Raw genomic sequence first — 24,037 nt, forward strand, 5'->3', positions numbered from 1 at the left:
TTTATGTGTCTCTTAACTATATTTAAATAATAATAATATTTATTGATATATAACTTTTCAAGCTTAAGCACAAAATGCTTTCCAAGATTAAAAGGTTTACAGCATAAAATAAGTTGTCAGAAACACATGTAGCCCCTCCCCTGCTCTTTGCAAGCTATAACCTTACTCATAAGAATGAAATGTTTAGCAGTTTCCCATTAGTGTTATCAATGTTTTACGGGGCCTAAAGGCAACATATGAAAAGGACGTTGTGGCTTGTAGAGGAACTAATAAGGAGGCCAAACCTGCCTGGATCAAAGAGGACTTAACACCAGATGATATTCTCCTAATAAAAAGACTACTGATCACACTTCAGAGCACTATTATCTTCACAAGACTGCACTGCACATCATTACATCTCCCTAACAACACTGACTACAGCCAGTGTATAAAATCAGCAGATATAAATAATGTAATGGCATATCACTCACCATCTCATTCATGCACTCAAACTGTAGGAAGCACTGGCTGCTACAGCTGGCCTTGTCCACTCTCTCCAGCATAGCTGTCAAACTGAGAAGAAATTATTTGAAAAATTATTGAAATTGTGATATAGTTAAGTGCAATATCCAAATTGCAATTTTCGTATTTTTTTTTTTAAATAAAGGTAAAGTGTCAAAACATACCATTATACATGAAGCATTGTGGTGCAACAGAGATGCCGCGGCTTAAAAATCATATTCCAGACATAAGGGAGCATGCTTGTTTAGTACAAACCCCAACAAACATCACCATCATTTTCATAGATATCAACATTATTCCTGAAAATGAAATGCAAAATTACCAGTCCTGGTAAAACGGCATCTTGTATCCCATGCATGTCAACATAGTCGCAATTATAATTTAGAGATTATAAATCTAAAATTCAACAAAATTGAAATTGCACAGCAGCTAATTTGTTTTCTGAATGTTTTGTTCACTGTCAAATGTAAGTTCTATAAATGTTTACAAGTACACATTAGAAGAGTTTGGTCAGGTATTTAGAAATCATTAAATAAACTGTGCTGACAATCAACATTATAATACATTAATGTACATTTTGTGATCATATAATTACCATATTTTAAATATTGCCATTGCATGTCATATGTGCTGCACTATAGAAAACCGACTATTCAAACCTCACTTCCAATGACACTGCAATGCTCTGTCGCCCCTGCTGGCCACTGATAAATCTGCTCCACACAAAACATACGGATCATTCATACATTCGGAATATAAAGGAAACATTGACAATTTGACACTCTTTATTTATCTGTTAATAATCACTTTTTACAAAATTCACATGGGTGTCATCTTTCTGGCTCTGATGGTCACCTCTCTTCCAGTCAGTCCATTTAATTCATCATTCTGTGACTATCAGGAGTCACAGCTTACTTCCACAAAATACAAGCAGCTACTAGAAGAGGCCACTTTTTCCAAGCCTGGGCCGTTTGCAAGTCACTGTAACATTATCAGAAACACTGTTTACTTGCTGCTGTTTGAAAAAATAGCTTTGCTGATGAAGTCTTCAAAATCCCACAGAGAAGCCATCAGTTATACACTTAAAATATATTTCAAGTTTTATTTGACCTCTGGGGAATATTTTGAATTGATATAAGACCTGATGTGATCTGATTGAGGTGTAGTCGAATTCAGGTTAACAAAAACCCAGATGGTTAATACATTTTCTTTTAAATTACGCTAAAATGGCAAGAAAGTTGGTGCAATAAAATATATCATATTAGGCCTAAAAGGACGCATTTCTTCCCTGATAGCCCGCGATCATTCAGATTTCTCTTTCTGCGCCATCGCGATGAAATGCTGACTGATGCCATACGTAAAAACACTCGGTTCTCTGCCACATACCACACGTACAGCATTCCTACATGCACACATTTCAACCAAAGGGGCATTAAAAACCTCTCTGGTATTATCAAGCAAACAAGCGACTGTTTCTGATTCAACATTCCCCCTGACAGACGCACAGATTAAGCTGCCTGTGGAATTACACAACACGACATTACCTCTGTCACCGTGACTCCACGACAACAGGAAGTACTTTGCAGGGAATAGGTCTGGATGAAGATAGAGCAGAGAAACAAGGCAAGTGACAGGGAGGAAGAGAGGATGTGAACAGAGCAAAAAGACCAGGCAGAAGCAGACAGACAGCAACAAAAAGGCCGTATAAAGGCTGATGGTTTCCCCTGTGCTCATCATTAAATACCTCCTCCTGGTTTAATGTGTAGATGTTTACGATAACAGAACGACGGATAGATCCATCTCCCGCTGTGTCAAATTTGAACCAGAAACGTGTCACCCTACAGCTCGAGTGGAAAACCTGCTCAGACTCAAATGGCGTCCTCAGGTGAAGGTGTGTGCTCCTCTGGCGACTGGCTGTGTGGTGGAGAGGGGAGGGACTGCTGAGGAGGGAGGGGACCCATGGAAGGATGTGGGTGGCCGTCAGGCATAGGGGGCCGCGTTGGGGGAGCGTAGTGAGGATGAGGAGCAGGACGAAGAGGAGGTCCACCAGGAGGGAAACGAGGAGGGAACATCATCGCTGGAGGTGGAGGGGCCCACACTGCAGGAGGAGGAAATGGAAACAGAGCGTGAGGTTAACTCATGACATCTAGTGATAATATGGTACTCATTAAGTTGTGAAGATAGCTGTGGCTGCTTACTTGGCATTATGGGAGGGCCCCCAGGTCCCCTGGGAGGGTAGAAATCAGGAGGTGGTGGTCCATACGGGGCTCTGCGAGGAAATGGACCATCCATGGGGCCCATTGGGGGTCCAGGAGGGGGTGGGCCCCCCATCCTTAGATCAGCTTCAGGGGGAGTCCTTCTCTCACCAGGACCAGACTGGTGACACAGTAGGTTTACATGGTGTTTGAAAAAAATCTAATTATTTTGTTAGTCTGACTAAAACTGGACTTTTAAAATGCACATAAACATGTAAGTCCGACTGAAAGCCGACTAAACTGAATTCCTCCAAATCAGACTAAGACAGCCAGATAATTCGATTGGAAGTCGAGCTATTCCATCATGCAAACACCTTAGTTTGGCTGTAACTGGACTAGATGATCTGTTTGTGCTCCTAGTCCCTGCGCCGGCCTCCCTCTGTGGTTATGAATAGGGAATGTTCGTCACAAGGTGGAAAGGGGTGCTGCAAAACGGGTCAGGCATTTTATTTTATTTTTTTTAAATGTAAGCACTGAAGAGAGACTTGTGGCTGGGTTAAGGGACATACAACTTATTAAAAGTACTTAAAACTTATCCTAAATAAAAAATTCACACCCCAGCCGGCCGCCTCTTCGGATAAATAAAGTACAGTCCCACCACACCAACACAGAAGCTGCAAAACATACTTATGTCACCAAAAAAAAAAAACAATATCAGTATAAGTGTACACTTTATCTTCCACAACAGCTGATGGAGGCAGCGGTAGAGCAGCAGCCCCAACGTTCAGTGGAGAAAAATGACTGAATCAATGTTTTTCCTCAATGGAATCTGGTGTTTTTGATATGACTGCTTTAAATCCCTGTTGGTAAGGGCTGTCTTACAGAAGGGTATAGGGATAAAAATATTCTAAATAAAGCATAGGCTACACTAAACTGATATAGTCCATTTACTTGGACTACTGTACAAGGACAGTAGCCCAATAAATGGCCTACTCCAGCTATAATCGTAGCTCCGCTTAACTGTGCATGTAAACGCACTAACAGATACAGAAATGTTACAGAGGCTGGACCAAAGACCCAAACATTAACAAAATCCCTCTCAAACGCACACAAATATCTCTTACCTCTCTGTGCTCCAGATCACCAGGACCATGACTGTTTTCTCTGTATGAGCCATCTGCATCAAAATGAAGAAATGAATAGAGGAAATGAAAAATCATGATCTATATTGGTCATGTGTGATATTCACTTAAGTTTGAAATCTCCTGATCCATTTCAACATGTTCACATTCAAGTTCACCTGTTTACAAAAGAGTTAAAGACAGTACAGATGTGAATAGGACAAGCTGACATGTAGATCGCAGTGACTCACCTGCTAAGTCTGCAGGGTGAGGGGGTCCCAGGGGAAGACCCCTTGGGTGAAGAGGGCCAGGCGGGAGGGAGCCAGGAGGAGGCAAAAGGCCCAGAGCTCCAGGAGGAGGTGGAGGTCTCCTGTACATTGGACCTCCTGGCTCTGAGAACATATATCCTGAGAGAAAGACACAATGGGAGAGAAAGATAACACCAAGACGTGTGAAAAGATATCAAGATTATATATCAAGATTTGCAGAGCTGTAAACAAGACAAACAACACTATAGTCTGTAGTGATATGTTTGTGTTTATGAAGGTTGTTCCATTTACAAATAATGTAAGAGTGATAGTGCGGCTACTGAAAGTTACTGTAAGTGTTTGAGTGAGTTTGATGCATGAGCTTAACAATAAGAAATATGAGGAAAACTTTTATTTCTTAAATTGTGTTTTCAGGTGGACTTTCCTTCCCATTCTCATATGATAAATGATCTGAAATACACACTTCCATCAAAGCTTCCTAGACAACTGTAGTTTCCAGCATCAAAACTCAAAATGCATTAAACACACTTCACGTGCACATGCACTTGGCATGCACATGCACACTTTATGACTCTGACTTGACAAACACGGGTGCAACTACCATTCCTAGAGGACTACTTTGCTACTTATACCCATGTCTTTGTCACCATGGTGCGGTCGATTCCCCACCAGTGCCGCGAGCGAAAAATCTGCCGCATGATGCAAAAAGTGTCATTTTTCATCATTGAAGACACATTTTCCATCATCTGGCGGATGGGCGGGGAGCTGCGGGAGCTGGTAACACGGGGGGCACCTTCACATTTTTTATCTGCAGACACTTCACACACCACAGTGACACTGAAATTGTTGGAAATTGGTACAGCAGCCCTTTGACAAATGCTGATTCCTTTTAAATTAATGTTATAACGCGGACCGCACGCAATTTGTGTCCACAGAATACCGACGACATCCCCAGCAGACATTCTGCAGATTTAGAAAAAATAAAATAAAATAATTAAATAAATACTGACTATGAAACTACAATTAAAAGAAATTCTACAGAATCCAACAGTTTTCATTCTGGATCGGCACTAAAAACTGTTTAAAAAAAAAGTGCGAATCATGTTTGGGTCTGGTTATAAGCTGCCCCTGTGCATTGACTGTTGTATGTCAGAATTTGACCTTTGGAAAAAGGCCTTTTGAGTTCCCAAACAGTGTGACAATACCACAATTCCTTCAGAATAAATATAAAATATCAGTCCTGAACATCAGTGTCTAAGTGGTTCCACACAGTCAGGCTGAGTTTTCCACACGGATAATGACTATGACAAATGGTCGATGACACAGCAGAAATCCAGCGGTGCAACATGCAAATATCCCCCTGTGAGAGTGAGGACACAAAAATAAAGGTTCCCTGCTGCACTCTGAAGGCTGATTCTCACTTTGATATGCAAGAGCAGGTTTCATCTTTGCAATCACCAGTCAGTGCTAGGACTGTCAGCAAAGCATTTTTTGCTCGCCTTTAGCTGACTAGAATTTCCCATCTTGAAGGAGTTTTAACTTTCGGGCACTTACCTGCTTGGTTTTGGGTCAAACTAACGAAACACACTAGTTTCTCTTCAATAGGATCTAAACTGTGATCCTCAGAGGTGGGACAGGGCTGGTCAGGTTGTGTCAGGCCTCTCTAACTTTACAGGTGGACCCACCTGACTTTATTGATTCACTCTATGTCTTTCTCTTTGTCTCTCGCACACACACACACACACCTGGGGGTCCTAGTGGCCCTGGGGGCCCAGGGGGTCCTGGTGGGGGCCCCCTGCGATCTCTCTCCCATGTAGGAGAGATTGAGCCACTGTCTGAATGAGGACCTCCACTCCGCTCCATCTCTCCTTGGCCACCTGGGAAATGGACCGGAGGAGAGAGACAGTACGAGGGACAGGAGGGAGCAAAGAAGACATAATTGAAGATGATGGTGAGCGTGACAAAGAGGGAGAAAGAGGGGAAAGGAGGGAAGAAGGAGAACCAATCGGCCGCAGACAAAATATCAGACAATTGAGGCAGAATGAGTGAGATTGAAAGACAGAGACAAAGAGAAAGTGTCGTGTCAATAACAATGACCTGTTGAGGTTCTCCCAGTGACTTCCCAGAGTGCTATCAGCATGCCAGCATACAGAGCATGCTACTACACATTTTCTGAGCATCTACAGTTGTTCATGCTACAGCCAGCTGGTCATCTCCAACATGCTGCAAATGTTTCTTGTGATGACTTTGTGAGACTGAATTGGCAAATGAACTATATCTAAAGTAAGGTGAATGTTTTGTATTTTCAAACATCAAAACCTAATGATACAGAAAATGTTTTATAAATACTAACAGAGGACACAACTGTACTTAAAGGGATACTTGACCCCCCTAATGACCATTTGTATATCAATTACTCACTCCGTTTTACCTTGATTTTGTGAGGGAAACTTAAGTTTTCTCGCATACCTCTGATAAACAACGAATACAAAAACTGAGATATTTCTTGACCTATGTTTCAAAACAGCAAATCATATCAAAACATTCTTTAACAAACTCTCACACAACTCATGCAGTATGATCCAAGTATCATTTATCCAGTCGTATGCGCTGTACTTTTCAGACACATGCATTTTCTACTAAATCTAATTGTTTAAAACTGAACTCACACTGAAAGTTATCTGTGCTCTCTTCAAAGCCAGACTCAGTTGACAGGAAGAGTTATTTAACCACGATGAACACGGAAGCTGCTGGTCTACCACTGTGTTTGTGTTACTGCGTGACGGCTGAATCCAAATTGGCCCTTAAAAACACCAAAGTCACAAAATAACATGAACAAACTAAGTAACTGAGGTAGTGGTAGAAAAGCAGCTCCTGTGTTTAAGGCAAAATATCTGTTTTTGTAAGTGGAGTCTGGCTTTAATGTTAAGTTTAACTTTAAATTCAGTATTAAATAAAGTTATTGGAAAAATACATGTGTTTGGGAAGTACTGAGCATATGACTGGATAACTGAGACTAGAATTATACAACGCGAGTTGTGTTAGTTTATAAATGCAAGTTTTGATATAGATATGCTGTTGTTAAACTTGGACCCCTGTGATTTCAATTCATCAAGATTTTTTTCTGTATTTTGATTCTTTGTTCAGCAGAGGCATGCGAGAAAAACAAAATTTTCTTCGCAAATTCAACGAAACACAGGTTGAGTTAGTGATATGACAGTATTCCTTCAAGATAACTTCACTTGCCACTACAACAAGTATTTAATGGAAATGAGAACAACTATATTTATGTTTGCAGGGTTTATATTTTTGCAGTGTTTATATTTTTGTGCATCATTCTAGGAGGTCTAATCTGGTTTGGTGTCCTCTGGTCTGGATACTTTCTTTTTATATGTGAATTGAGTCTCTCTGTGTGCATGTGTGTATACCTCTAGGAGACAGTCTTGCAGGTGGTCCATCCATTAATGTAGGAGGAGACAGAAAAGGTCTGGTTTCAGATGCAGGTCGACCCAGAGGAGACGGACCGTATGGTGACCTTTCAGCTAGAGGTGAACATTAGTTTGGTGAGTTGAAGTCAGGGACAGCTGTTTGCATCTGGGCATTTAGCCACAGAATATAATGTGAGCTCAATGCAGCATGTGCGGTTTATATATGAGCATGCTAACCTCTGAAAGGAAGTGGTCTAGCCAGGCTGTTCAAGGCATAGGGATCTTTGTCGAGGGCGTCAAGTTTAAACTGTGTGTCTGTGAGCCTGTGAACAAACACACCTAAAGTCAACAAATGACAAACATTTTCTGGAGCTGATGTGTGATGCTTACAGTACATAAAAGAAAAAAAAACAGATGAAAAAGTCTCAAACAATCTATGTAATTCAGGATAATCTTTAACCATAGTTATGAGCCAGGAACATGAATATGCTATGAAGAGGCAATTTTGAGTACACCTTGACCATTTGTTAATTTAAGTTCAGTTAGTATATGCTTACTTCTGTCTGAAGAGGGCGTTCTCTCTCCTGATGTCTGCTAGCTCTCTGTCAGCTGCTCGTGCTGCCAGCTGGAAAATCGAGCCAACATCAGTAACATAACATGTCATATGGACATAAATACAGATACAGTCAAGATCAGTGTACAACATCAAGTCACTTCAATACAGCGCTCATAACATTCGATATTTAAGCCCTATTTGAACACGACTAGTATTATCTAGGAACCTCTAGTAGGGATATATTGATATTGGATATTATTGAGTTTGCGTTAAAAAAAACATTCACAAAGAGTTGATCGTGATACGTTTTCATTATCTGGACAATTGTGAATATTGTGTCATGCAACACCCAAAGACACTGCTGCCAAACCAACAAGAAAAAAGACTCTGATAAAACAGACTTCAGAAGCGCCAACCTGATAATTGTGAATGATCTTAATCAAGCATTGGGATAGCTGATTTAGAAAAATGATGCCATTTAAAATAGTGGAAAAGCCTGGCTTTTTAAGATTGTTTTTCACTAAAAGAGATGTTCATTAAAAAAATGGGTTTTTTTATACATACATTCATATTTATACATATATATGTGTATAAATATTTGCTTCTTAACAAAATGTAAGGTAACGTGATCCCTGTATGTTTTAGTGCCATTTTAAAAGTTTATTTTAAAGATTATTGGGCTAATATTGTGAATCGCAATCATTTTGGCGATTATTTGTGACATGAAATGTTCATATCATCCCATGCCTAACATCTATTAATTTGTTATAATCACTGAGGTCATCTGCGATCTTTATCTTGTGAGAATCTGCAATATCCACAGTTTATCATGTAAAAATGACTTTGATAATTACCAATGATATTTCACCAAATAACCTAGAGATTTGAAGCTTTTTGTTATTTTTGCAAAAGTATTTGTTTTCTTTGCATCATTTTATGCCTCTTTTCCACCCATGAATTGTGGGGGTTGCATTGGCCATTATGAAACAAAGATTTACAACAATTTGGGTGAAAATCCAGGAAGGAGGGTAAATGTGTACAGCAGTGACAGACAGGAAATGTAGAAACAAACCATCACTGCCACACCAACTGACATCTATTTGTCTTTAAACAAAATATTCTGGAACTTGCATGTTTTTGGGGGCATCTTACTCACCCAGTTATTGTGAGCCTTCTTCTCATGCGCAGATATTTGAGTCTGATAAGACTGTTTGGTTTTCTCCAGTTCTTCTTCCATCTCTCCGGCTCGCTGTCTGAAGAAAAAGTGGCATACAGGTGAGACTCTACAGGTGTTTCTGTGCATGGGCGGCTCACAAATGTCCCCTACAAAATGCACAATTATACATTTGGTGATACTTTGAGAAAGCAGCTACCTGTAGTTGCTGAGTTCCTCCATGGCCATCGCAATGTTTTTATCTGCCTTATTTAACTTCTCTTCCTTCTGCATGCGCTCCTTCTCCTCCACTGTAAGCAGCCTGCAAACACACAAACTCATTAGCACCCTGTGCAATTACTAGAGCTCACATTTGCCCTTCCAATATATCCATACATTTATCACTGTGTCTATACCTGTGTAGCTTGAGCTCATTCTCCTGGTACATTTCTGTCATGATCTGGAGTTTCTGTTGTAATCTTTGGACCTTAAAACAAGAGGAAAATAAATGAATCCTAAAGCACATAAATGTAAGGAATACAATACAATCTTACACTAACACATAATTAAGGTTTAGCTACCTGATCAGCGTACTGCTCAGTGTCTGACTGCAGAGATAATTTCTCATTATCCAGCTCCTTAATGCTCTCTAGATTAAAATCAAACACACGATCAGATGTTTATATGTTGCACAGATTACACATTATTATATAACCTCTGACGTCTTAATACCAAACCACATCAGTGCACAGTTGACTCACCTTGCAGGTCTTCCTTAGCTTTGACTTCATCATTCAGTTTTGCAAATATTCTATCCTTGTCTTCATCCACTGATTTGAGGTCTGCATTTAGCTACACGCAAATACAGACACAACATATTAGTAGGCATTCAGTGAACTGTGTAGGTGTGTTTAGTAGGAATGAGTGATTTTTTAGCTCTCTACATAGTATCCAAGCATTTCAAAGTCATTTACACTGTGTGTCCGTGTCCATTTCGGGTCAAATACCTTAGCAGCATAGATAAGTTTCTGGACTTTCTGGAGATGGCCTTGTGTGTCTGTTATGTCTCCTCTTCCATTCGCATCTCCTCTCACTGCTGAGCCATTGGATGTCTCCTTCTCTCCTCCTTCCTCCCCCTCCTCTTCCTCCAGGTCTGAATCCCAAGCTTTCATCCTCAGCAGCCGGTCTGTCAAGGACTGGAAGCATACACATATTTGGTGTCAAATTTATTTCATGCACCACAAAGTAATAGAACTGAATCCTTTGACTTACGTCAATCTTTTAATCAGCTTGCCATCTTCTTTCTTTAAAAAACTTAAGGTGTATTACACAGTTACTAGGGATGTAAATCATGTTTTATGATACAATATTATATCGGCTCTTTGGACAACGATGCAACATCTGCTGATATGACAACATCTGTCACCATATGATTTTGATTCGGTTCAATTCAGGGGCCTCTGCATATGAGAGTGAATCAGAAAATATCCCAACTGTCTTTTTCTTTGCTGCTTACAAATGTGTGCCTGGAGCTGGGCTCATAGCACTGTTTGAATGTTTAGGAAAGAGGTGCTATTGAATAGAAATGGTGACATGAAAGTGCCAAAGAAATTTCAAAATAAAGGCACACATATCAATTTGTTCACTTTGTTTTGATAATAATGGATTGTTCACTAATCATCGATAAATCAATCCAGCTTTGTGTATTGTTACACTTCCAGCAGTAACTGGTAACAATATACTACTATCAATGCTACAACCAACACACCATTATCCGCTCATCCTTGTTGGCCACATCCTGCAGCATCCCGCTGTGGGCAGCTTCACACCTGCTCATCTCTGCTTCCAGCTCACTCACTCTTTCTGCCCATCCCTCCACCTGCTGCCTCAACTGCAGACACAAAGAGACAGAACAGGGGGGACAGAGATGGAGAGGGAGAGACAAAAAATGCCAAGACAAGATCAGATTTTCAATACTTTTGTGTGCAGTTCATATAGAAAACAGTTTATCTAATACAGTATGTGACTGGATGGACTGTGTGGAATAAACTGACTAAAAGGCAGTTTCAGGCTTTCATTTCAACCACGCAAAAGCAAAACCACCTCACTTGCTACCATGCATTGTAACTGTATGTATCTGTGTGTGTACAGCATCCTACCTGAGCGTTGCTCTCCTGCAGCAGTGTGTTCTCCTCTCCAGCTGTTTCTAGATTCCTCTGCAGTCTGTCACTGTTCATATTGTACACTTTCAGTGTGGTTTGTGCCTGGAGACAAACAGGCAACAATGATGTTATGTGAAACTCGGAGGGACAGAGCAGAGGAGGGAAATATGAGACAGCAAAGAGGAGCGGATAGAAGTGTGAGGGTACAGCGATGTGAGGTTATGTAACGGTACCTGCTCTTCCTGTGACTGGAGGTCTTTGATCTCTTCTTCAAACGTTGTCATGCTCTCTTCAAGCACTGCTATCTGTGGAGATAACCAAAAAAGAATCCACTTTGTCAAAATCGTACTAATGCAATGGATTTCCATTCATATTCTATTCGATTCTTGATTAACATATGTAGGTGTTATAGTTGCTACTGTTGATAGTGGTGTGTGTGCTCCTACTCTCTTTTCTTGCTCCATCCTCTGTTCTCTCTGCTGGTCCAGCTGATCCTTAAGTTGTTCAAGATCCCTCTCCAGCTCTTTTTTAGCACGTCCCAACTGTTTGGCTTTGACCTGAAGAATCAGGATGTATTCAACAGAGAGTAAAAGTGTGGGTGAGTGAGTGTGGAGTGAACACGAAGATTCTGATAACAATGCCAAACTGTAATTAATTTATCACTCCAAGTTTGGTAAGGAAGTTTAGAAACATTCACCATAAAGTGTTTATTATCAATATTTTTAGAATAACAATGTGACAATTACAATTTAAAGAGGGTCATTTGTAGTGATGAACCTACAGAGAATTATCACCAGAATCTGCAGCTCCTCTCAGAGCTTTTTTTAGCTGTTGGTCCACTACTTTACTGTTTAGATTCACTCTCATAATTTCAGCTGCGCAGGCATCTGTTTACAGTAAAAAAAAAAAACTTCTAAAAATCCACTGTGCACTTCTTGTTCAGTACCAGACAGAGGACAGACACAGTTAAAAACTAGCTGATGACCATGAGCAGATAGTTCCCACAGGAGTTGATATTGGTTAAAAAGGCACCATTACATTAGCCATGAGGCCGCAAACACAACTCTAAATAAATAACACTGTGTCTCCTTAACAGCTGGATGTGTAAATAAGCAGCTGTTTGTTAACACATTTGTAATATCAACTTGAAATGTGATAAATGATAATATGACCGGTCTCCACTGCCCCCAAGTGGCTGAAAAAAATCAGGTATTGCAGGTAAAGCTTAAATGAATTTTTCAAGTCAATTAGTACACACAATAAAATACCCAAAAGATATCAAAGCAATTTTGTTCATGAAATAAGTTAAAACATTCCAAGGATGTAAAGTAAACTTACTGTCTGAAGTTATATCTTATGAGCAACAACTTACTTTTAGCAAAACGTTACGCAGAATTACTGTAAAAGTCTGGTTTTGGTTAAGTTGTCATACGTGTCTTATCTCCCTTTTATTCATTTCTCTGCCTTACCTCCAGATGTTCTGTCTTTTGTGTTTGGGCCAAGACACCGCTGTCCCTCAGTGAGCTCTCCAGGTCATCATACTACACATCACAGATGATGAGGAAATAAGTCAGCGCGAACATGGACAACACTCATGTTAGACACGTGATTTAAATTGTGTTCACAATTGTCTGCAATGACTTTGGAATGAGAGAATCTCTGCTTTTTGATCAGACAACATGTGGAACACTGCATCCTCTAATTCAGAGTTTTTGCGCCACAAAAATCAAAACATAGCCTTTTATATGATTTTGGTGTCAGTTGAAAACCCCTGGTTTTGTGTGTCAGACCGGCTCTGCCATCATTTAGGAGTGGCACTGATACCCACCTCTTGTTGACATTTGCTGAGGGTCTCAAGGACTTTACACTTCTCATCCAGCTGCTGTGCAACCTGCTCAGCCATCCACCGCTCTTTACCTGAAAAGAGTGAATGCTTAAAACAATGCTTAAAAACACATTCATATCATATCACAACATTTCTGCTTACTGTGTTAATATACAGAGTACAGAGGAAGGTTGAATTTGTAATGAATCAATTTTATTTCATAATAAAGTGACAAAAAAGAATAGTGAGAACTTACTTCGATACATTCTGCTTTTGACCTGTGAAGAAATAAGATGAAAACTATGCTTAAAATTCACTCATCAAAGGGATTAATCAGTTAATAAATGGACAAGAGTAGAGTGGTTTCATTGCGTCTATGTTTAAACCAGCTGTGCTGCTACAAATGTGCACACTGTAAATATATAATATTTGTGATGATGTATATACATGGCTGCATACTCACAGAGCTGTAACATCTACAGGTAAACAACAGCAATGTCATCATCCCCACCAGACTCGAGATGATGACTGGTTCCCATGGCACCCCGTACAGGTCTGGCCCAGGTCTGATGTCATCAGGCAGTGACGATACAACCTGAATGAAGAGGAAAGATTGCTTAGGAGTCGGTTTTAGTTTACACCTTTGTGAAAAAAAAAGAAAAAAAAGAAAAAAAAAAGAAGTGTGATTGTTCATAGTCTGGGAACATTATTTGGTTCCCTCTAAGTGAATTGTACACAATGGAATACGTATTGTGGACAGAAGGATCAGCTTATTTGTGCTGCATGACTGCCCTGCAAACTAGGTCTAACAATATGTGGTAAATGCAATTCAACATGAGGGAAGGTTTAATACAGCCTGACTGACAAAACAGCTGTTGCTTCAGTAGGTGTTGTTATGCTTCTTATACTTCTAAAAGGAGCCAAACAACTGGCTTATTTAATCTTTATGTTGTTTTAATGATATTACACTTGAGAACTAAATTTATAGCATAAATTTGTGTTAGTAGTTATTTAGTCTTAATTTATTACATAGCTGTTAGTAAAATGAAATGGTGGCTTATAGAGAGCAGCAGCATCTAAAAAAAAACAAACACACATGCCACATTTTAGCTTAAAGACTGAAAACGGCAGGAAAGTACAACACCTGATCAGACATAATGACGTAACTATCAATTAGCTAGCTAACTATCACTAGCTAATTCTGTCAAGAATTAAAAAACACATCTGAAAAGGCGTCTTGAAATGTAAGTGTAGTCTTGACAGCGGATTTACAGCACTGGCACGACACACGTAGTCAAACATGAGCTGTACAAAATTACAATATGTACACAGCTATGTCAAATGAGCTGTTTTCAACTGCTTGACAATCCATTAATGCTACGTTGTGTCAGCTGTGGCGGCTAGTTAGGAAATGCTAACGAAACCTGCCACATAACGTACATCCTTCACTTTCTCCACGGCGATACTGTAGTAAGCCTCCGCCGTCGCCTGAAACTCGACCGCTTTGCTGGCCAACTGGTCGCTCGCCGTATGTTCCGCCATCTCCCAGCTATTTCATTTAGTTATTATTTAGGTGATATCTGTCATTTAACCCACATTAGGGACAGAAACTAAAGCCATGACCCGGGCTAGCGGCAGTTTCACATCCTATTCACAACACCGACGCTCAAGACTAGACCACGTCATACTGCACGTCGTAGGGGTAGAGAGATGTTAGGTTACCTCTATAACCTCCTCGTAGATATTCCACTACACTGTTTCCGCTTCGCATGGCTAGTTAAAAAGGACTATATATAAATAAAGACTTGATAAATACATATACACATATTTTAACACCCACAGACTTGTGTAAAAAAAAGTACACCCCCGTAAGCGTAAATGGTTCAGCCGCAACGTCACCAATTGTAAAATGCCACACTGGCATATCGGAGCACTTTTAAAGTGACACCAGATGAAACAGGTGTCAATCAACGAAATGTAGAATTTTCAGTGTAGTCTTTGATAATGTCCCAAATAACTAACACACTTATTTTAAATTAAGCCTGTTGTGTTTTGGCACAAACGCCATCTTTCTCAAGCAGCTTACAACCATGTGTCACCTGTATTGAGTTATGGCAGCAGGGTAGTAACAACCTGTTCTGAGTAAGACAGTCATGTAAAGACTTGACTTTCAAATGTTTGAAAAGGTAGCCTACTCACCGATGTGGCCTCATTTTCATCCATTTGAAACTATCTAGTCCTCTCCAAACATTTAAAACAGTTAGCCTTTTGAGCAAGTTGGCTGCCAGCTGGCTTTATGTGCGTAATAGACCCTCCAGCACTAAGGTATGTGAGGGGTGCAACAGAGCCGAGCCAGCTTGACAGCTGAGACGTAGGCAAGGCTGACTGTCCGCAGGAGAGTCAACATGTCACAAGTTCAGGGTCTTAAAGAACCAGACTCTAGTGTATGCTGTTGCTTTCAGTTTTGCTGTATGTGCCTTTGAAGGAGTGTCAGAGGGTCACGTCTGCACCAAGAGGGACCCAGAGATGCCCCGGTACAAAATAATCAAAAAACATGCATAACTGTGAGCCTTAAGTCACCCAAGAAAAACATGTTAAAACTGAACTGAGTCAGGAAAAAATTTGGAGAGGTCTAAACAAAATGCATCCTGCTTCGTCCTTCATCATGATGTCTATTTAACAATGTTGTAGAGGGGGAAAAAAACAGTAATTTTAGCATATTTAAAGTAAGTGTGTTAGATTTAGTGGCATTCAGTGATAAGGATTGCAGATTGCATCAAGCTGAAACGTCTCCTATTTGCTAAGCATTAAGTCAAATCTAGAAATCCTTCAGTGCTCCTTTTAAAAGGGAGACACATTATCTGCACGTGTCTTCAACTCAAAAACAAAAGGACCAGGTGATTTAAACCAGTAAAAACACTAAATAAAGCAGTTTTACATTAAAAATCTGTGTTTTTCCAGGGATGTTTGGCTTGTTGCAGATGGGTTACTAGCCCACCATCCGCTAATAGCCTATGCTCACCCTGTCTCCTCCTGTCCAAAACAAATGGACCAGGTGATTTAAACCAGTCGTGGAAATGCAAATGGCCCTGTTTGATTTGTCCATTCTGGCCTACTGTAGAAACATGCATGTGCAACATGGCATACTCATTGGATGAGAACCCACTCCCTCTGTAGATATAAACAACACATTCTCAGGTAACAAAAACACAATAATTCTTATTTACAGGTGATATACACTAAAGAAAATATGCTTTTTATATCATATTCCATTTCTGCCATTATATCCCTGAAGATCCTGCACACTGGAACTTTAAATCAAAAAAACTGTTTTTCCATATTATACATTAGACTCTTTTCACATAGGAAAAAGTGTTTTTTTGACAGTTTAAGAGTAGTGCTCAAATGTAGTCCATTAGGATTTAAGTGACTATTTTATACTTTAAGTATATTATTTGTACAATGATTAAAACACCACAGTTATATCTGTAAGTTGCATCAGCTGGTGTTAGAAATGAACCTGAAAGATGATGCTGACTGAAGAAAAAAAAAACCCTTGTAATTTTGTAGTTGTATATAATATGACATTTTGCACTTTTGAGAAATTGCACTTTTGGCTTAAATAATTTCATGATGATTTAACCAACAACCTGTCTTACAGTCTTACCTTTACAGTGAGCCATATGAGAAGCTCCCTCACTGCATGAAGATGAGTTTTTGAGGCTTCAGCAATCAAAAGAACAAAGTCCAGAATTTGCTTCATGACCCCTGGAATTAGAGTCACAAAACATAACAGAATTTAACTTTTAAACTTTCAACCTCTGTCACAATTCTACATTATTATAATCAACCCAAAGCTTTCATCTTTAATATATTAATGTCCTAGCGTAAAAAAAAATGAACAATGTTGTGGCCATGCTGTAATGTTCCAGGTTGCGTGTTGTAGGCATGAGGATGCAGCAGGTTGAGTAGCACTCCTTTTCATATGTTATTGCTTAATATCTTTGAATCATCGTTTATCCTTTTTGATTAAGGGATACTTGAGTCATCCATACCTTCCAGTGACTGGGGTGATTCTGGCTGAATATGAGGAGGGGACTCGGGTGACACTCTCTCTTTTTCACTTCTTTTCTCATTTCCTGTGCCTCCACTCAGTCGTCCATCTTTCTTCTTATCCACCCCCTTCCATTCATCTGTTAGAACGTTGTTATCTAGACCTACAGAGGAATCTACCTCGGTGGCCATTCCCTGATCTTTGCCATGAGTCAAACAGGATGCACCAACACAGCTGGCCTCAGCTGTATTTGACAGGGAAACACATGCAGCGATGATTGAGATCATTGCAAGTCAAACCCATACCAAAATTAAAATATCAAATATCACTGATATAAGCAATGATCTTTGAGGTCATAAAATAAAATACCTTGATGGTTTGCGTCACGGATATCTGATTGACCATTGCTTAAAGTCTTTCTCACTCTCGCCAACAGCATTTCTAGCTTCTGAAGTGTGATGAGCGTTCTGGTCTTTTCTTTATCCTCCTGTGGTACATCAGCGAGCTTCATGCTAGGAGCGAGCAGTGTCTCCCTGTGATAATGCAGAAGTCTTTCTATATCCAGCAATATTGACTCATCATTATCAGGATCATCAGTCATGGTTTCTGAACTTCCTAAAACGTAATCCAAAAACTGCACTTTGTGTCGCCCAAAGAGCTCTGTCAAAATAGTCACCTCATCCGAGCTCATGTAGGCAAGGAGGTTCTTGTAGTGTTTGGTGGGGGGTTTTGTTTGGAGTTGGCTTTCTGTTGGATGGTTATTAGTCTGTGTTGGAGATGAAGATGATGTCTGAGGCTCTGTAGAGGTAGGAGAAGGTTCCAGCTGCTGTTGTGACCCAGTGACGGAAGAGTCTGTTTGCGTATCTTGCATGTAAACCTGGGTTGGATCTGTAGTTGAATCCAGTTGTTGTTCAGGGGTCAGTGAGTCTGTGGATGTCTCAACTGTGTTAGAATCCAAACTTGGTTCAGATTCTGCAGATCCTTCAGTTTCAGTGACAGGTGTTTGGCTGAAAAAGCCAAAGGCATTTTTGAAAAGGCCAAATGCTCCTCCACCCCCAGTCTCTGCCGTGCCTTTATTGTGACCATCAGACAGACCAGTTTGCTCAGATATCACTGGGTCACCAGATGAAACTTCCACCTCCACTCTTTCCTCTGTCCTGAGTTCAGAATCAGTTATATTAGGAAAATGGTTTGTCATCGGCATATTGGCATGCTTTCCATTTATCTCCATCTCTTCTGTGTCTGTCTCATGACCAGAGTGTATTTGTACTGTTTTCGTCTCAGTGTAAATTCCATTGGTGCTGGTTTCAGTGTCTTCAGGCGTAGTTTTATCCCTCTGACGGAGCACATTATCATCAGAAAGGTCAGTGTTTCCTACCTCACAAGAGTATAGTTGATCATCTTCTTTGTTCTCGGCTGTCTGGCAAAACGAAAGTTGATCAGGAAGGCTGTTTTGGCCACTCAGATCATTGTTGTTTATCACACCATTATCTCCTTTTTCTTCATTTTCCTCCTCCTGTGTTCCCTCCTCATCCCTCTCTATGCCTGGTACCACTGGACTCACTCCTGTCCCATCTGCGAATATTTGATCACCGTCTGTCGTCGGAATTTTGATTTCTGTCTCCATTGTCCCTTCATCTGTTGAGCTCAACCTATTTGCAAAACCATTTCCATTGCTGTCCGTCATAGATCCGTCTTCACTAGCTTGAGGAAAAAATTTGTTTGAACTTTTGAGACTCTCTTCGTCCTCTTTGTCCCTCCTCTCGCCCCTCCCATTCTCCACTCTATGATTTCCTTCATCCTCCTGCTCTTTCACTTCGTCCTTGAACTTTTCTTCCACTCGTTCCTGTTCTTCCGTCTGTGGGTTTTCGATCGGACTCTTTTCAGTTTGTGTGGATACTTCAGAGAACACAGATTCTGAGCTATTCTCCTCTTGTGTCTCCTTTTTATTGCCTTCTTGTCTTGTCGTTCCGTTGTTGATGTCTTTTTGAGTGTGAGGTGAAGAGTGGAGGCTGGTTTCCATCTCTACCCCAAAATTAGAAGACAGTACTTCTTCATGCTCTTCCTCCTCATTTTTCTTTACTTCCTCCACCTCCCTTTCCTTCTCCTTTCCGAAGTCTTCTACCTTCTGTTGCCTGTCCTCTTCCCTTAACACCTCCACTTCCTCTTGCTTCTCCTCCCCTAATGTTTCCTCCATTTCATCCTTCTCCTCCTTCTCATTTAACTCCTCTACCTCCTCCTGCATTTTCTCTTCCTTTAATTCCCCCACCTGCTCCTGGCTATCCTCTTTTATCTCTTCCACTTCCTCCTGTTTCAAGTTTTCTGTTAACTTCTCTATTACCTCCTGATTCTCCTCCTTTAGCTCTTCCATCCCCTCTTGCATCTTCTCCTCGTTCACCTTCTCCATCTCAGCCATTTTCTCCTCTTTATTTACCTCCTCCCCTTGTTTTTTCTCTTCCTTTGACTCCCTCACTTCTTCTTCTTTTATCTCCTCTCCTTCCTCCTGTTTTTTATTATTTTCTTCAAACTCATCTACAGTCTCCCTCTCCAATTCTTTTATCCTCTCCTGCTTCTTCTCCTCCATTTCCTCCTTTCCCCCTTCATCTTTTAACTCTTCTCCCTCATCCTGCTTTACTTGCTCCACTTCCTGCAATTTTTCCTCTGAATCTATCTCCTCCACTTCTTTTAATTCCTCCCGTTCCCCCATTCCTTCCTTTGTCTCCTCTACGTCCTCAATCTCAGTTTGAACTGGCTGGATTTCGTCTTCACCATCAGTCTCGGTTTCTTTTACTGTTTCCTTTAGCTCATGTGCATCACCATCATTTTCTGCGCCCCCCTGTTGCAGAAGCTCAGAGTCCTGATCTACATTGTTTTCCATCTGTATTACGCTCTCAGTAGTCGAAAACACTCCTCTGTCCTCCTCTGAGGCATTTACATACTGAATATCAGAAGATCCAAACTCCTCAGAGCTGTCCTCAACAGAATGCACCTCCCTCTCCTGTCCGAACTCTCCCTGCTGTGTCTCTGTGTTACTATCAGTCACAGTTAGTGAATCTGAATGATCAACATCGGTTTCTACACTCTGAGCTTTAAAACTGTCATCCTCATTGGAAACTGGTTTCTCGTCAGCTGCCCCTAATGATAAGAAAGGCTGAGTCTGTCCAACACTACTGACTTGACTTTGTTCTGCTGAGTCATCAGTCTGAGTCGTGGAAATTTCTATGTAAAGTACATCTGCTTTATTCCCCTCAGCTTCGTGATCATGACTACTGGCTCCAATTTTGACAGATGTATCTGTGGATTCTTCTGTGTTATTGATCTGATGAGGGATCTGGGCCTCTTCCTCAACCACATCCTCTGCTTTGCTCTCCTCAACAGATTGTCCCATGGAGTTTGAATTTAAATCAGCAGAAGTTACATCAGACCCTACACTGATGTCAGATTGTGTCAAAAAATCTTGATCAGTATCGTTTGCAGTTTCCGTTTCTTTTTCAGGCATCTGATGATCCTTGTCCTCCATTTCTGCAGGTCTTTCTCCACCCAGGAATTTTTCCTCTTCCTTGTGATCATCTGAAACATTACCTCTTCCTTCTTTGTTACTGCTATTATGGATTGTATCTACTACCTTGGATGTTTTCTCAAACTCCTTGGATGCTGTGTCTTCAGGTATGAAACTATCATTGCTGCTGTCTGATGTACTTATATCATAATTATTACTGTCAGCATTGAGAATGATTTCTGGTGGGGCATTTTGGTCTTCCTCCGCATTTGATTCATTGCTGGTTTCTGTCCTTAGATCCTCTGTCAGTGCAGTGGGTGACTGACTGGTATCCACATTCACAGATTCTGTTGGTTGTTCTAAGATTTTGTCCTCTTCTGCACTCTCATCTGCTTCACTCTTGTCTTTTCTGAGGCCTAAAATGTCCCCTATCCCCATATCCAACCAAGAACCAGAAGCTGGCTGTTCTTCCTCCTTGTCCTCTTTTTCAGTTGTTGTCTCCTGCTCTGATTCCTGGTTGGTCAGGTCAAACCCCAACGTGCTTGACAGTCCATTTCCAAGCCAACCTAATGTCCCCATCTCTGTCTTCTCTTCTTGTAACTGGCTGCCCTCAAGGTCCAGAGACATCCTCCGACTCCTGAATTTCTCTGCTGGTTCTTCGTCATTTTTTCCTTCTTCATCTTGCTCTTTTTCTGCAGAGTGATCTGTTTTTTTCTCTCCTCCAAAGCCAAGCCAGCCAGTCATGGTTGAAGCAAAAGAATCAGCAGTTTCTCCATCTTCTTCTCTACTTTCCACAGCATCATCAGGTTTTCCTTCTCCTCCCAACCCTAGCCATCCTGTCACTGAAGAAGTGACAGAAGCTCCAACCGGTGTCTCTTTTCTCTCATCTTTTTTTTCCTCTTCAGCCACATTGTCAGCTTCTTCCTCTTTATTCAGACCTAACCATCCTGTCACTGAAGAACCGAGCCAGGAAGAGGGAGCAGACCCACCTTGTTCGTTTGGAGCCTCAGGAGTCTTCTGCGCTTCCTCATTAGTCTCGGCAGCAGCATCATCATGATTTTTGCTTTTGTCCTCCTCTGTCAGTGTCCCGTCAACTTCCTGTGCTGAAACTAGAGATTCTGGAGAGGGATGTTCAGATGTTGAAGAACTATCAGCATTTGTGTCATCAATATATGGGGAGATTTGGGTAGTTTCTAAATCCGGGTTTTGGATTGTCTGATCATCATCATCACTGTCAAGATGACTGGAGTCAATGAGGTATCCTGACTCATCCATACAGAAAAAATCTGATTCCTGAATGAAGAGAGGAAATGAAGAATAAGGATTTCATTTTATACACACTCAAATGCTAATTTAGGGTTACAGGGACAGTTCACACCAAAATAAAATACATATTTTTCATCTTACCTGTTGTGCTATTTATGAATCTAGATTGTTTGAGTGTTGGAGATATTAGCCATAGAGGTGTCTGCCTTTTCCCCAACAAAGAAAGAAAATAGTTCCTACATGAAACTGCTCACAACAAGGTCTGTGAATTATCTTGGATTAGCGGGTCATCATTTCTGTAAAGATACATTGCTGTTGAGTTTTTAAAATGTGCTATTTTGACTCTTTGAGCTCCACAAGCCAATTGCCACCTCGTTCCATCTTATTGGAGAGAAGGCAGACATCTCTACAGCTGTATCTCCAACACTCAGCAACTCACACCAAAAAAATCTATACTGATAAACTGCACTACAGGTAAGAGGAAAGATATGCATTTTTGGTTTTGTGGTGAACTGCCCCTTTAAATACTATACCAAACAATTTACATGTTTCATATTTGCATGCTATAGTATTTCTGTCATAGAACACTTTGTTCAAATCCTGTACTCTGGAGAGCTAAAGCCTATTTACCTGTGTCTCCACGACTTTCTCCACAGTAGCATAAATGTGCTCCTCTTGCACCGCATCCTTTGGGAAATAGCCAAACTGTTTGTCAATCTGAAAATCAAAAGGAGGCAGAGCAGCTATCACAATTCTGTAAAGCCATGATAACATTCTGGAAGAATTGAAAAAAGGGAATTTTTCTTCTCTGTTTTAGAATCATTTTCATTGTCAGCTGTGATTAAAGCAGAACCAGTTAGTCTATCCAAACCACCATTCTATATTATTCACCAGATTTAAAATCCTAACTTGCATTTTTGTCTTTACAGGTGTATTTCATTTTAAACACTAGACATTAAAAGAAATAAGGTACACTCAGATTACCTCAGTCTTAAATGATTTTATATAATTAGTCAAATCACCAAGGTTAAAAAAACAGACCGATGTCATGTTGATTATTTTAACAAAATTTTCCATCTTCATTATTTAGATTATGCCTCTGAAATGCACTATACTACATTATATGTAGATGTGTGTTTTTTGTTTTTCACTCATTAAGCTGGTCATGGTACATAATCATATCATTATAAAGGAACTGAATTGCTCTAATAGATGTTTGTGTTAAGCTGGTAAAGTATTAACATGACTCAGCTAATCAGTGCTGAGAGCCCACACTATCTGTATTATAATGCGGACTAATCTCTTTAACTTCCAACCTGAGATGAGAGACTACTTGAATTAGGTGTGTTTTTCATTATATTCTGCTTTAAAGAGAAAAAAGGCCGGCAGCAAAGTCAAATAGATGCTGATGTCAGACTCACACTGCCTGCCCAGAGGTCCTCCCTCTTTCCGGTCAGTTTGTGGTAAACAAAAATGGTGTCTCCTCGTCTGAAGCTCAGGTAACGACAGTCCTTACCATGGTGGTCCCTGATGGCCTGCACTCTGCTCATCAGACCTACACACACACACACACACACACACACACACACGCCGTGGCAAAGACACACAGACACAAGAGGGGATTAAAATAGAAAATGGACAAACAGCCTAAATGTATAAATGAAATCAAAAAAACACATTATCATCATATAGAAAGCTTTGAATCTATAGACTGTATATCATGAACTGAAAATTAGTCGTTACGGACTTACTTTCACATGCTGAATCTCCACAGATCTTGTAGTCAGACAGCAATCCCAGATATACGTGAGGTAAAATCACAAAAACTATGCCTGTACCCCACAGGATTCTGTAAACCTGTGAAGGAGCCATTCTTGTTGTTTTAACTGGAGTGTATCAAGAGAAAATGTCCATAACCAGTCCAAATAAACTCCAGCCAGTTGTGCTGGCAAGTGGACATTGCCTCTAAGCTGCTGCTGTCATGAAGACTCAATAGTAAATGAGAGAG

At 40.5% G+C, this 24,037-nt stretch overlaps 1 protein-coding gene across 2 annotated transcripts; it reads right to left on the reverse strand.

The window, feature by feature from the left end:
- Window positions 1-1,268: 1,268 nt before the first annotated feature.
- On the reverse strand, window positions 1,269-24,016 carry mia2 (MIA SH3 domain ER export factor 2). Of its 2 annotated transcripts, XM_042501416.2 has the most exons (28): window positions 23,781-24,016; window positions 23,451-23,584; window positions 22,660-22,746; window positions 17,634-22,056; window positions 17,266-17,508; window positions 16,878-16,978; window positions 13,674-13,805; window positions 13,467-13,488; window positions 13,214-13,302; window positions 12,855-12,926; window positions 11,832-11,942; window positions 11,619-11,690; window positions 11,383-11,487; window positions 10,992-11,114; window positions 10,231-10,419; window positions 9,985-10,075; window positions 9,805-9,872; window positions 9,640-9,710; window positions 9,444-9,545; window positions 9,227-9,323; window positions 8,072-8,139; window positions 7,752-7,837; window positions 7,515-7,628; window positions 5,832-5,963; window positions 4,069-4,224; window positions 3,821-3,873; window positions 2,700-2,877; window positions 1,269-2,599 (listed from the first exon to the last, which is right to left on the reverse strand). In XM_042501416.2, the coding sequence occupies exons 1-28, from the start codon at window positions 23,899-23,901 to the stop codon at window positions 2,370-2,372; spliced, it is 7,470 nt and encodes a 2,489-aa protein (XP_042357350.2). In that variant the 5' UTR covers window positions 23,902-24,016; the 3' UTR covers window positions 1,269-2,369. The 2 variants fall into 2 exon arrangements, with proteins under 2 accessions (XP_042357350.2, XP_042357351.2); XM_042501417.2 differs by lacking the exon at window positions 5,832-5,963 and having other exon boundaries at window positions 23,781-23,937.
- Between the last annotated feature and the right edge of the window lie 21 nt (window positions 24,017-24,037).

Source organism: Plectropomus leopardus, chromosome 14, assembly GCF_026936395.1.
Source record: "Plectropomus leopardus strain MGB_pleo_1.0 chromosome 14, ASM2693639v1, whole genome shotgun sequence".
In the NCBI taxonomy this organism is placed as follows: Eukaryota; Metazoa; Chordata; class Actinopteri; order Perciformes; family Serranidae; genus Plectropomus; species Plectropomus leopardus.